This window comes from Taeniopygia guttata, chromosome 20 (genome assembly GCF_048771995.1).
Source record: "Taeniopygia guttata chromosome 20, bTaeGut7.mat, whole genome shotgun sequence".
Lineage (NCBI taxonomy): Eukaryota > Metazoa > Chordata > Aves > Passeriformes > Estrildidae > Taeniopygia > Taeniopygia guttata.
Genome location: NC_133045.1, coordinates 7831936 through 7845056, shown reverse-complemented (window position 1 = coordinate 7845056; position 13121 = coordinate 7831936). Strand labels below are relative to the sequence as shown.

The following is a 13121-nucleotide window of genomic DNA, read 5'->3' as shown; positions in this document are numbered from 1 at the left end:
GACGGGCGGTGGGGGCGGACAGCGGGCGGTGAGGGGCAGCTCCCGCGGCGTCCGGACAGCGACAGGGACCGACATCGGCACTGACAACACCGGCAGAGGAGCGGGGCAGGCACCGGACGGGCACCGGCGGTACCGGCAGAGGAGCGGGGCAGGCACCGGACGGGCACCGGCGGCACTGGCAGCTCCCGAGCCGCAGCGCCCCGCACCGGCAGCATGGCCGAAGGTAGGAGGAGCGCGGTGCGAACCCGCAGGTGCCGGGCTCGGTCCCGTCCGCGGCGGGTCCGGTCCGCCGCAACCCGCCCCGGCCGCCGCTCGCCGCCTCCGCCGAAGTCGAGGGCGGTGGGGAACGGGAAAGACTGAAGCGATCATAAGCCTGGCAGGGTCCGTGCGGGATCCAGCCATTCCCGCCCTCCCGGCTCTCCTCCGGCCCGCAGGATGAAGTTTGCTGCTATTTAAAGCTTTCCCGGCAGAGCAGGGCGGACAGCCGGGCCGGGAGCGTGTGCCTGGCGGGGTGAGGGGATTTCAGGAGGCTCAGGCAGGAAAAGAGCTTCTGGGCGTGGGGAATCCTGCATGCTTGGCTCTTCAGGGTAGATAGAGCCCCCGGCTCCCACACAGCTGCCCCCAGAGTGCCAGGAAATGGGTCTGTGTGGGTCCCACGGGCACACAGCCCTCTGGGTGAGACGGCATCACTCTGCTCTGCTGGGCCACAGTGCCGCAGGCTGTCCTGGCTCCCAGCACTGCTGTTGCAATACCAACGCAGGTCCCTCGAGTCAGACACTCACACAGACAGATAGCTGGGCAGCTACAGAATCACAGAATTAACTAGGTTGGAAAAGAGCTTTGAGAGGCTCGAGTCCAACCTATGACCTAATACCACCTTATCAACAAGACCCTGGCACTAAATGCCACATCCAGTCTTTTTTTAAATACCTCCAGGGACAGAAGCTCCACCATCTCCCCGGGCAGCACATTTTAAAGCCCAATCACTCTTTCTGTGAAAAATTTTTTCCTAATGTCCAGCCTAAATTTCCCCTGGCGTAGCTTAACACTGTGTCCTCCTGAACACACTGGGCAGCTCCTGCTCCTGAGTGCCCAGGGTGCTGCTACCACTTGCAGCACCGCAGCCCCCTTCCCACCCATCTCTTGGCACTCATTGGTTTGGATAGATGCACCATCTATCAAATAGATGCACATCTACCAAAGCATATGTGCTTTGAGAAATCTGCTTTTTGCTCAATCTGCTGAGGATGAAAACGCCAGGGTGACTGGGACAAAGAGGAGCCCTGATGCTGTTCTCTGAACACACTTACTGTTTGGTTTTTTTATTGCCAGCAAGTTTAACCATGATATTCCACTTGTACAGTCCGTGTTCTGTACGGGGCTGTGCTGCTCACAGAGGGGGAGGCTGGGAGGGAAAGGGGGTGTGTGTGCTCTGTCCCCACTTCACAGTTCCCATGGACTGGCTGTGGGGACCCTGCCCTTAGTTACGGACTGTTCAAGCGGCTCTCACATTGTGGTGGGGACAGTGACAAGCCCACTGCCCTCCACTGGGCCCATCCTGCAGAGTCACCTTGCCCAGAGAGGCAGGAGCAGTGTTTTCTTTTAGCTCTGGGAATGGGGAGCTCGTGGGCTGCTGTTTCCATTTGGCACTGGTCTGAGGAGGGCTTGGTGGCTACCAGAGCTGGCACAAGGAAGGGCATGGCCGAAGAGAGCCATGGCAGGGGGCAGCAAGCCCCAGCTTGCCCCCTGATTGCCCGCTCATCTGCCCAGTCCCTCGCTGGCACTGAGCTTGCTGTGCTCCCTGCACAGAATGCTTTTGCTTTTTCTGGTGATTAATACGTCACTGCAGAGCAGTCAGGGGTCAGTGGCCTCAAGTGATGATGAACGATATCGCTCCAGCATAGTGCCCAAGGTGGCAGGGACGTGGCTGCTGGTGTTCTGACACACAGCCCTGCCTGGGCTGCGAGCAGAGCAGTCTGCATGAGTCTGGGGCATCAGACACCCTCTGTCACCAAATCTACACTTGCTCTCCCCAGTTTGTCAGCAGGTGCAGCACAGTAAAGCTGCTGGAGGCCTGGCTGAGGCACAGGAACATCCTGGGCATTCCTGGGCTCACTCAGCAGCATGTGCTTGGGATGGGGGCACACAGACAGCAGCCCCAGTGAAAGGGCCCCTGAAAGCAGAGCTGAGCCCTGGGCTTTGCCCCAGTGTTGGGTGCTGTGAGACACAGGCCTGGCACAGCTCTGGCAGCACAGTGGTACCGCAGAGGTGCTCCATGGCACAGCACAGCATAGAGCTGGATCAGGAGGGCAAAACGTGAGCTTGGCTGCCAGAGCTGTGCCCCTCTTTCAGCACACAACGGGAGCCCAGCCCTCAGAGCACTCCTGGAAGGATGCTCAGAGTCTGGCACGGTCACAGCGCCCTCCTGGAGAGATGCCCCGGCACATCTGGGAGCACAGGCTGGGTGGGTGGGAGGTTCAGACCCCTGGCCAAGGTCCCAGCCCAGGGCTCAGGGTGGGGACTGCGTGACACGTCCCAGGCTCGGAGCTGTACCTGCCTCTGCCTTTGCAGATCTGGTGCTGGAGACGTGGGACCTGCACTGCGACCGCAACGGGCGGGAGCACCGCACGGCGGCCATGGGCTGCGGGCAGCTGGTGGTGCGGCGGGGACAGCCCTTCGCCATCACCCTGCGCTTCTCGGGCCGTGCCTACGACGAGGCCGTGGACAAACTCTCCTTCAACGTGGAGACCGGTGAGTGCCGCCACATCTGTGTCGCGAATGAGCGCTGTCACCACCCCCTGCCCCAAAGCTCGCCTGTGCTCCCACGGGGGCTGTGTCACGGCACCTGCCCCATGTCACACAGTCCCTGTTCCTCACCTGGCAGAGGCTGGTGCTGTGCACAGCTTTTATATCACAAGAAAAAAAGGTAGAAACTCATCTCCTTAATGAGACTGGAAGAGAAGTGATAAAGAAATACAACAAAAAGCCACTGGCGTCATCACCTCCTCCTCCTCCTCCTCCTCCTCCTCCTCCTCCTCCTCCTCCTCCTCCTCCTCCTCCTAGGGCCAAGCAAGACTAAGGGAGCATGACAGAGCTGCCTGCTCACCTTGGCTGAGGCCAGGATCCTGCTCAACCCTCCTGCCCCTCTGAGAAACATCAGCACAGTGTTGTTTCAGCCAGAGCTATCACAGCATTTCTGCTGATGGGCTTTACACCCAGCCCTGCTGCCTCTCAGGCACCCAGGACGGGGTTTGTTCAGGAAACACAAACACTGGAGAAAGGAAATGTTCCCACGGAGCCCCCCAGTGCAGCCCCCGGGCCGGGGCTGGGCTGGGCTGTTGCTCTCACAGCCAGGGCTGGGTGCAGCCACCGGGCAGGGGCTCAGCCCTGCCAGCTCAGAGCAAAGGGAGAGGAAACTATTTCTCAGGCAGGAGTTATTTTGGGGCTGAAGCACCATGCTGAGTCAACCCAGCCAGAATTCAAAGTAAAACTGAGCCCAAGTTTCCTCACATAGTAAAACTCTCCTTTTTCCATCCCAAAAGCTCCGGTGACAAAACAAAACCCAGCACCTCCCAGCTTCACCCCTCACCAGAAGCTCCCTCGGTGCCCTAGCAGCCCCATGGGTTTCTCCAGACCATGCTACAGCCAGGCAGCCCCGGGCTGGTTTTGCAGGGGAGTAGCCACAGGCACAGCACAGGCACAGCCTCCCAGGCCAAGGCACAGGCTGGCAGAGGCTCCTCTGGGCTGGAGCCCAGCCCCAGCGCTGCAGAAAGAGGGGAAAGGTGCTTTGGTGCTCGCTGAGGCAGCAGCCCCAGCACGTTCCTCACTGGGGCCAGACCTGTCAAGGCAAGGGCCGCCAGAGCTGTCCCTCCATCCTGGGACAGCAAAGCTACCGAGCTCATGCGCTGCCTCCCACAAGAAAGGGGGAAGGAAGAGTAGAGTGAAAACAGAGATGTATTTTTGCACTAACCATGTTGGCAGAGCCCCGTTCAGGAGTCCAGGGGGATGTTGTGGCAGCAAGAGGAGGAGGAGGAGGAGGAAGAGGAGGAGGCAGGCTCTGGGAGTCTGCCAGCTCACGGCAGCGCCGGGCTGGCTCTTGCCCAAAGGACACCGTGAACCCAGCCCAGCCTCCCCGAGAGGAGAAACTGTGTCACTACCATGAGTTCACGAGTATTTTTGGTGACTGGCCTGTGGGCGAGGGCTGGCAGGGGACCAGTCGAGGCTGTGCTCCGGCAGGGAGAGGGGACAGCAGTGACACCGCTGCCTGGGCTGTCTGCCAGGCTCTGCATGGCCAGGGAGCCGCAGGGCGTCACCGCTCCGGGAGCGGCTCTGGAGCTGGCTCCGTGCAGGTGGCTTGGCCATGGCTGCAGCTCGGAGGGGCCAGCGAGGATCACACTGTCCCAGGCTCGGCGCTTTGGCCACTGAGGTCATCCCTCAGCCCGGGATGTTTGCAGCAACGCCTGAGGCTGCAGACACGTACTGGGGCACCCAGTGCCAGGGGTCTGTGGCTCATGGCCGGGCCCTGCCAGCCCCCATGCCGTGGCTGCAGGGACCCAACAGTGCTGCTCGGAGGAGAGGGAGCTGGTGCATCTGAGAACAGAGACCTGGCAAGCACCCCTGTGCTCTGCTGGCCCCCCCAGGACGAGTATGTCCCTTCCCTGCGCCCTCAGTACCTGACAAACTACACAGAGAATGTTCCCAGACTGTGACAGCCCAGATCCAGGCAGCTGCTGCAGGGCAGGGGGGTTTGGAGCAGCTGCCTTTGGTGCACCCTCCATGGCAGGGGGCTCCCAGGGGTTCTGGAGCACTGGAGAACTGACCTACTCCTTCTTGACAGGACCCTTCCCCAGTGAGACATCAGGAACCAGCTCCCACTTTGTCATGACTGACTGCCCAGAGGAGTCGTGCTGGAGTGCTGTGATCCAGCAGCAGGAGGGGGAGTCCCTTTCTGTGTCACTCTGCTCCCCAGCCAACGCTTGCATCGGCCGCTACAGGCTGACCCTGGAGACCTGCACCGACTACCAGGGCTCCAGCTACCAAATCGGGGACTTCATCCTGCTCTTCAACCCCTGGCACCCAGGTGAGGCTTTCACCTCTCTGACTCCAGGGATTCCAAGGCTCAGGCAAACACAGGATGCTCCCCAGGCATCTCCCCCACAGGTCTCATCCCAGTGCAGATCCCAGGCATCCCAAACCCTGGTCTGAATGCAGGTTTAAGCAGAAAGCTTCACTCTGCTTCCATCTCCACACAATCCCTGCAGGAGGTTGGGGTCAGGAGCACCGTCCCCACCCTACAACACACACAGCCCCTTTGCCACCACCCCAAACACCCAACGGCCTGTCCAGGCTGCCCCCACCACACAGTGGGAGATCACCACTGTGCTGCTGGTGTGAAGCCCTGGGCAGTCCCTGGCACCAGCTCCTGGCCAGGCAGGGGACAGGGGAAAAGCCTCTAAATGTCCCTAATTGCCCCCAGTTTTCCTCACTTGCCCCCAGTTGTCCCTAATTGCCTCCACCAGGCCCATTCTCACCCATCCTCACCCAGTCACCCAGCTGTGGACTCAGTGACATGGATATCACTGTCCTGGTGAGATTTGGGCAGCCAGACCCAGAGGAGAGATTCGATTCAGTGCTGTAAGGTTCAACAGCCCTGGGATTTTCCTCTCTCCATGTCCTTCCCTTGGACTGGCTGATTTCCTGGATCTCCAACGTCCCACGCTGGATCTGCAGAGATAAGGGGCCATAGGAAGCTCTGCTCAGCCAGGGCTGTGCTGAGCACTGGGGGTGGATGTGTGGGGTTTCCTTCTGCAAACATTTCCAGTAAGTGTTGATTTCCACAGCAGTAGCTGCTGTGAGTGAAATGGCTTTGCCTGTGCTGAGCCAGCACACCCACTCCCACTCCTCACTGCACCCCCAGGGAGGTCTCCCCTGCTGAGAAGAGATCCATCTCCATTAAATAAAAGGGAGGAAAGACAGAGACATGAGAAAGAATGAAAAGCAAACCACAAATCCGCTGAAATTTTCCCATCACTTTAAATCAACCTTGGTTGAAATTCCCCAGCAGCTGTTTAAGGCATGAGCAGTTCCAGCCCCTGGTGCCTCATTTCCCACTGGATCCATCCACAGGGAGGGGTCAGGAAGCTGGTTGTGGAGGGCAGAGCCCTGTCCCCATCACTTGCTGTCCCCACAGAGGACACAGTTTTCATGCGTGACGAGAACGAGCGACGTGAGTACGTCCTGTCCCAGGATGGGCTTATCTACCAGGGCACCTGTGATTACATCTACTCCATCCCCTGGAACTTCGGCCAGGTGAGCGGGCAAGGCCCCCTGGGACCCTTGGGACCCCTGGCTGGCCCAGGCCATGCAGCTCCCAGATGCAGGGACTGGTGCCATGCATGTGTCCCTCACAAACGTACACCTCAAATGCTGTCAGCACCTTGGAGTCCAGCCAAGGGTCAAAGAAACCGGAATCTCATTTCCAAGAGGGAATGCGCTGACTTCAAAGCATGGCAAGGCAAGGGGAGTGTTTCCCCAGGGCTCCTGGGGGCACCATGTGTCCCTAATCTGGGTGGCCCTGCTGTGCTGGGAGCTGGTGCCTGATAATTCCTGTGCCAGGGGTGCTGATAAGGCAGTGCTCACACCCTGACCTGCACAGAGCACAGGGCTTGTTCAGCCACCCTCCCTGAGCAAAGGGCTGGGGCCCCACAGCAGTGGGGGTGCCCATGGCCTCCACAGGATCCGTGCCTCAATTCAAGGAAGGGCCGTGACTCAGCCTCGATGAGAAATAGATTTTCCTGGAGGTCAAGTCCAAGCCCTGACCCCTGTGAGGTTGCAGGAAACCAGATCCAGCCCCAGTACGTAGGCAGGAGGTCACCCCCAGGCTTCACAGGCTGGCTGGGGACAGTGGGAACACCACTCAGCGGATGCTGGCCGGGGAGGGACCCTGAGGAGGTGTGACCCCTGTGCCCAGCAGTTCTGCTGGCAGGGGCATCACAGTGAGCCCGAGGGGGAGGACAGAGGTGGCAGAGCCCCTTTGGGGACCTCACAGAACCTTTTTCCCCTGCTCTCCACCAGTTTGAGGATGAGGTCTTAGCCATCTGCCTCAACATGCTGGACATAAACCCCAAGCACCTGCGGGATCAGAACCAGGACTGCTCGCGCCGCAATGACCCCGTGTACATCGGCAGGGTGGTGAGCGCCATGGTGAGTCCGGGCTGCAGCCAGCAGTGTCCCCAGCACCCCACATTCCCTGGGCTGCAAACACCCCCAGTACAGCTGTGGTAAACAGCATTTATCATTCCCTGGGCTGCAAACACCCCCAGTACAGCTGTGGTAAACAGCATTTGCCATCCCCCCCCCCAGTTACACCATTTTCCTTCTCTGCGGTGTTTCCTCTCTCTTTTACATCCTTTCTCTGTTACTGTTCCTATATGTATAAGAGGTTTTTTAGAGGAAACAAAAAGCAGACATGGGCACAGATCATTCCAGGGATAATCACTCCCAAATTCCCAGGCAGGAGGATATGTTTCTAAAATTCATCCCTATTAGCACTGTGTCCACCTGCATCCCATTGAGCTTTTGCATGGATACAGGATATTAAAGTGGGTGACAGTGCGTGTGAATGGGGCAAAGGCTCTTTCCCTCCCTCCCTCCCTCCCCAGCTTGTTCCTGCCCCTCCATCCTTCCCCTTTGCCCCTGCCACAGGTGAACTGCAATGACGAGGACCGAGGAGTGCTGTTTGGGCGGTGGGACAACTGCTACGACGATGGGATGAGCCCCATGGCTTGGATTGGGAGTGTGGATATTCTCAAGAGGTGGAAGAAGTTTGGATGCCAGCCAGTCAAGTACGGCCAGTGCTGGGTCTTTGCTGCTGTGGCGTGCACTGGTGAGAGCAGATTCCTCTGGTCTCCCCTTCTCCACAGGACAGGGTTGTCCCATCTGCCCCCATCTCCCACCCCAGACCCTGCCCACATCCACCCCTGGTGCTGCATGCAGAGGGGAGAGCTGCAATCAGCCTGCAATGATTCCTTTGCAATTAGCTCTCCATTACTCTAGTTTGTCAGGAAAAGAGGGAAAAAAATGGATAGAGGGAAAATAGAGGGAAAAAATGATACAAAAGGGCTCTGTTTTTTCAATCAGCGCTGCCTCCCAGGCCAGGCAGCAAGGGAGGAACTGAGGCAGGCCAGGGTGAGGGAAGTGGCTTTAAGGCCAAGTTTGCAATAAAGTCACTAATCCACTGAGATCAAAATAATGTCGTGGCCTCCGGGGCAATCAGACTGGGGAAAAAGAAGACAACAATTCCAGAATTGCTGCTGCTGGGAAACACTCACATATGCTCGTGCAGCTTTGCCCCAAGAAAAACGCTGCCTGTGAGAGCGTTGATGTGTCACACACAGACGAGACTCTTTTTAGAGGAGAGAAATAGCAGAAAACTAAAGTGGATTTTCAGCGACTCACAGAGGTTTATAGCCTTCCTTTGAAGCACTGTAACTGCCTCCCTGCTCCCTGGGGAGCTCCCTGTGCAGGGAAAGACAGCTGGGAGATGAAATCCGGGGTTCAGCACGGCTTCCCACACTCTACCTCCAAAGCTCTCACAGACACTTTTTGTGCCTTTTTTTGCTGCAATATCAAACCTGTCGGGCTGTCAGAGCCAGGTGCCACCCAGCCAGCTTGCCTGTGTGCTGTGGCTGTGGGAACTGCTTCTCCTGGGGCTCAGTCCCCAGGCAGCCCTTTCACAGGCAAAGGGAAGGGCAGGCAGGAGTTGTTCAAGCCTGGGGCTCCATGGGACACGAGCTGTGCAAACCTGGGGCTCTGTGGGGTGGGGGTGGTGCAAACCTGGGCCCTGTCTCACCCTGTCCTGCTCCCTGCAGTCATGAGGTGCCTGGGAATCCCCAGCCGGGTGGTGACCAACTACAACTCAGCCCACGACACAAATGCCAACCTGACCATTGACCGCTACGTCAACGAGAATGGGGAGCAGGAGAGGCAGTCCTGGGACAAGATCTGGTGAGCAGCACAGCAGGACCTCAGCCTGCCCACCCCTGGGCTGCTTCTGCCCCTTCCCCAGAGCCTGGCAGGTGCTGGGGGAGGCTGAGGCTCCTACATGCTGGTTTCCCTCACAGGAACTTCCACTGCTGGCTGGAGTCGTGGATGGCCCGTCCGGACCTGGCAGCTGGCTACGATGGGTGGCAGGTGCTGGACCCGACGCCTCAGGAGAAGAGTGAAGGTACAGCGTGCTCCACACGGCAGCTCCATCCCCCTCACACCCTGACATGGCTGGACCGCCCCACCACAGCCAGCCCTTGTGGCTGAGCCCTGGAGGGGTGACAGTGGCTCTACTCCGTGCAGGAATTTACTGCTGTGGGCCTGCCCCCGTCAAAGCCATCAAAGAGGGTGACATGCTGCTCAAGTACGACATCCCCTTCATCTTCGCGGAGGTGAACGCTGACGTGGTGTACTGGGTGGTGCAGGGCGACGGGATGCAGAAGCAGAGCATCCGATCCTCAGACGTGGGGAAGAACATCAGCACCAAGAGCATTGGCAGGGACAGCCGGGAGGACATCACCCACAACTACAAGTACCCAGAGGGTATGGGGGATTTCAGGGGCAGAGACATCCAGGGAGGGATGTTGCTGCTGGGAAACAGCTGCAGCAGGAGGGCTGCAGGGCTCAGGGCAGAACAGCCCAGGCCAGGCCCTCCCGTACTCCAGGGACTCACAGGAATTTTGTGCACTGCAGGGTCTGAGGAGGAGCGGGCAGTGTTTGAGAAGGCAGAGCATCAGAAGAAGTCCATCGGGGAGGAGGATGAGGGGCTGCACCTCAGGATCAAGGTCTCAGAGGGCGCAAACAAGGGCAGCGACTTCGACGTCTTTGCTGTCGTCACCAACAACACAGACGAGGAGCGCGTCTGCAGGGTGACGCTGTGCGCCCGCGCCGCCAGCCACAACGGCACCCTCGGGCCCCAGTGCGGCCTCACGGACCAGGTGGACATGGACATTGAGCCCAGGGCAGGTGAGAGACCCACTGGTGGGGAAGGAGATGCTTCACCGGGGCTGGGGTCAGGTCAGCCTGAGTTCAGCTGCTCAGTAGGCAATGCCACTCTGGGGCATCCTCCTCAGTCAACTACCAGTGTGGATTTTTAATCTTTGTGAGAGGGTGAGGAAATTGCTCAGGCGGAGGCTGGAAATGCATTTGGAGCTGGACAAACCGCTGCTGCTGTAGCTGTTATGGCAAGGAAGCAGGCTGGGCACACCCAGGCTGTCATCCCTAGGCACTCTGTGGCACTTGTCTGCGTCCCTCCTGCTTTCCCTCAGACTTTGGGCTAGGCTGGGCTCTCTGGTGGGATCTTCCCACACCAGGGAGAGGGGAACTGGCCCAGCTCAGCCCTGAGTGCGTGGTCCCAGGCTGGAGGAAGTGAGAAGCGCTGGGTTTCCTGGCCAGCAGCGCTGCAGCCTCTGTGTCTCTGTGGGTGGGCGTTCGGCTGTAGCGCTGTCCTGGCACGGCCCCGAACCTCCCTCGCCCTCATCACACGTGAACATCACCATCTGGTCATTAAACACGAGTTTGGGCTTACGTGAGTTTGCAGAGACCCTTCAGGGCTTGGAAAGGCCACACATCTGCTGTCCTGGAACAGCCAAATGTTTACCCTGAGCCGAGCCCTGTTCCTCACCAGCCCTCCTGCAAACGCAGCGCTCGGCGCTCTGCCAGCTGTTGAGCTGCTTTGCAGGAATGAGGAATGTGCTGGCTCTTGCCACCATGGAGGGGAGAGGGATGTGCCTCTGCTCATGCTGGCAGAAGCACCAGCTGGTACTTGAAGCCTTTTGCAGGGCTGGATGAGAGAGTGGGGATATGTGCTGTGGCCTTTAGGGTACTTAACATTCCTGTGCAAAAGTTAACCCAACACCATTTTTTCTGAAACATTAATTATGAGCTCCTGGAACTTCTACCCTCAGCTCCTGCCTCAGAATATAGATCCCAGGACTTCCCAGACTGCATTCTTTAGGGCACCCCAGTACTTTGGGAAGCCAGGCTTGTTCCTCTCCCCACAGTCTCAGCTGATGCTATGGCACTTTAAACCTTGCCTCATGAATGTCAGGCTCCATTTCTCATGGTCACAGCCACTCTGGGCTCCTTGTTCCAGGCAGTTCTGCAGCTGGTTGCTTTCAGCCTCCTTCCCTGTCCTTCCCCCAGCAGCCCGATCGCTGAAGGACTTTCAGATGAACAAGGCTGAGGGCTGAGTGCGGGCAGCTGCCAGGGACCAGGCTGCCTCTGGACCCCTGGTGCAGGCATCACCCTGGAGTCTCGCCCTAGGACATGGCTCCTTCTCATCCCCACACCCTGAACATCCCTCCTGGCACTCAGTATTGGAGCCCCAGCCCTGCAGGAACCACAGCTCACCCCCATCCTTGCAAGGCACCTGGAGAAGCTCCTGGGGAGCCCAGACCGTGCCAGCAGCAGCTGGGTGCCAGTGCAGACTGTGGGTTCTGGGCTGGAGATGCCATGGGTGCTGACCCCTCTCTGCTGCTCTTCCAGAGAAGAGGGTGCCCCTGCGCATCCTGTACGAAGAGTACAGGGACAAACTGACCCAGGACAACCTCATCAAGGTGGTCGCTCTCCTGAAGGATCACCAGACTGGCGACATCATCGTAGCTGTCAGGGACATTTATGTTGAGAATCCACCGATCAAGATCAGGGTAAGGGTCTAATGTCTCATCACAGGCAGGTTTGAGGGGAATGAGTTGCTGTAATCATCTTGGGGTTACCCCTGGGGCTTGGGCTACAGGTCCTGCTTCACTGAGAAGGGCTGCATCCCCTGGGATGCATCCCTTGGGTCCTGCCTCAGCCAGGGGGCAGGGGTAGCACCATGGCTCCCAGGAGTTGTGGTGCTTGGGGTTCAACCTCTCCTACTTGCAGATTTTAGGAGAGCCAATGCAGAATCGGAAGCTGGTGGCAGAGATCAGCCTGGTGAACCCTCTCACAGTGCCCCTGAACGGCTGCGTGTTCGTGGTGGAGGGCACCGGCCTCACCGAGGGGCAGCTGGTCAAGGAGCTGTAAGAGCTTTTCCCTCTTCACCGTGCTGGGATGTTGGGAGTGGTGTGGGGGTGGATTTCTGTGTGTGGAGCCCCCAGGGAGGGCAGTGATGGGGCACAGCAGGAGCCAGGGCTCTGCTGGTCCCTGTGGACTCAGAGTATCCCTACCCTGCACCTTGCTGGGGAAGGGGTTTGGCCACCCTACAGAGTCTTTGCTTGCCAAAGTCCCAGCACTGTCCTGCAGCACCACGGGCCCTGGGAGGGTGACAAGGGGCTCTGAGGATGACAGGCCACAATGACTCCCTGCCCTCCCACAGAGAGGAGCCGGTGGAGCCGCAGGCGGAGGCCAAATTCCGGATGGATCTGATGCCGCGGCTGACGGGGCTACAGAAGCTGATGGTGGACTTTGAGAGTGACCATCTGACGGGGGTCAAGGGCTACCGCAACGTCATCATCGCACCCCAGCCCATGTGAGCAGCTGCCAGGACCCCTCAGCTGCAGAACCCTGCCTCGCTGGCCCCACCCGCTTTAGCCCACGATGGTCCCAGAGGGGCGACTGCCAGAGCCCGGCCTGACCCCCACACGGCGGCAGCGATGTCAGCCACGCTCCTCCCCGGGGCACAGGCGGGATAAAGGGGCTGGAGAGGTCTGGGGGCTGCTGTGGCAGTCACTCCCTTCACTGCTGTTCTCCCAGTCTGTGGAGTGGAAACATCCATGTGCTGTCTGTCCCCCAGCACTGGGCACACCGGGACTGCCGTGCCAGCCCCTCTTTGCAGTGCTGGCAGCCCCAGCCCACAGAGCCATTTCCATAGAGGCAGCAGCACAACAACCCCTCCAGCCCCTGCCATCATCATCCTCTGACTGCAGCTCCATAGAGAGAGATTTTATACTGTGAGCACAAAGCTGTTTATGCACCATATACCTATAAAACAAATCTATAAATACTTACTGCAAATAACCTGCTTGGGTAGAGCCAGGCATTGCCTCAATAACCATCCTAGCACTGCAGGCACTGCAGGGAGGGATGGGACATACCTTGATATGAATCAATTACACAAACGCTGAATAAAAACTCTATTTTTAACTTTAAAA

At 58.7% G+C, this 13121-nt stretch overlaps 1 protein-coding gene and 1 long non-coding RNA gene across 3 annotated transcripts in view; one reads left to right on the top strand and one right to left on the bottom strand.

The window, feature by feature from the left end:
- Positions 1 to 4161, bottom strand: part of LOC115497900 (uncharacterized) — a 21954-nt gene extending 17793 nt beyond the window's left edge. The window contains exon 1 of the long non-coding RNA XR_005982285.2: positions 3971 to 4161. This is a non-coding gene — a long non-coding RNA (uncharacterized lncRNA). The remainder of the gene's footprint in view (positions 1 to 3970) is intronic.
- Positions 2 to 13121, top strand: TGM2 (transglutaminase 2). 2 transcript variants are annotated; one of them, XM_072916991.1, is made up of 14 exons: positions 5 to 120; positions 153 to 223; positions 2572 to 2751; positions 4838 to 5080; positions 6191 to 6309; positions 7075 to 7203; positions 7705 to 7885; positions 8871 to 9006; positions 9123 to 9226; positions 9349 to 9588; positions 9739 to 10011; positions 11533 to 11693; positions 11914 to 12050; positions 12347 to 13121. In XM_072916991.1, the coding sequence occupies exons 2-14, from the start codon at positions 214 to 216 to the stop codon at positions 12501 to 12503; spliced, it is 2070 nt and encodes a 689-aa protein (XP_072773092.1). In that variant the 5' UTR covers positions 5 to 120; positions 153 to 213; the 3' UTR covers positions 12504 to 13121. The 2 variants fall into 2 exon arrangements, with proteins under 2 accessions (XP_002195997.4, XP_072773092.1); XM_002195961.6 differs by having other exon boundaries at positions 2 to 223.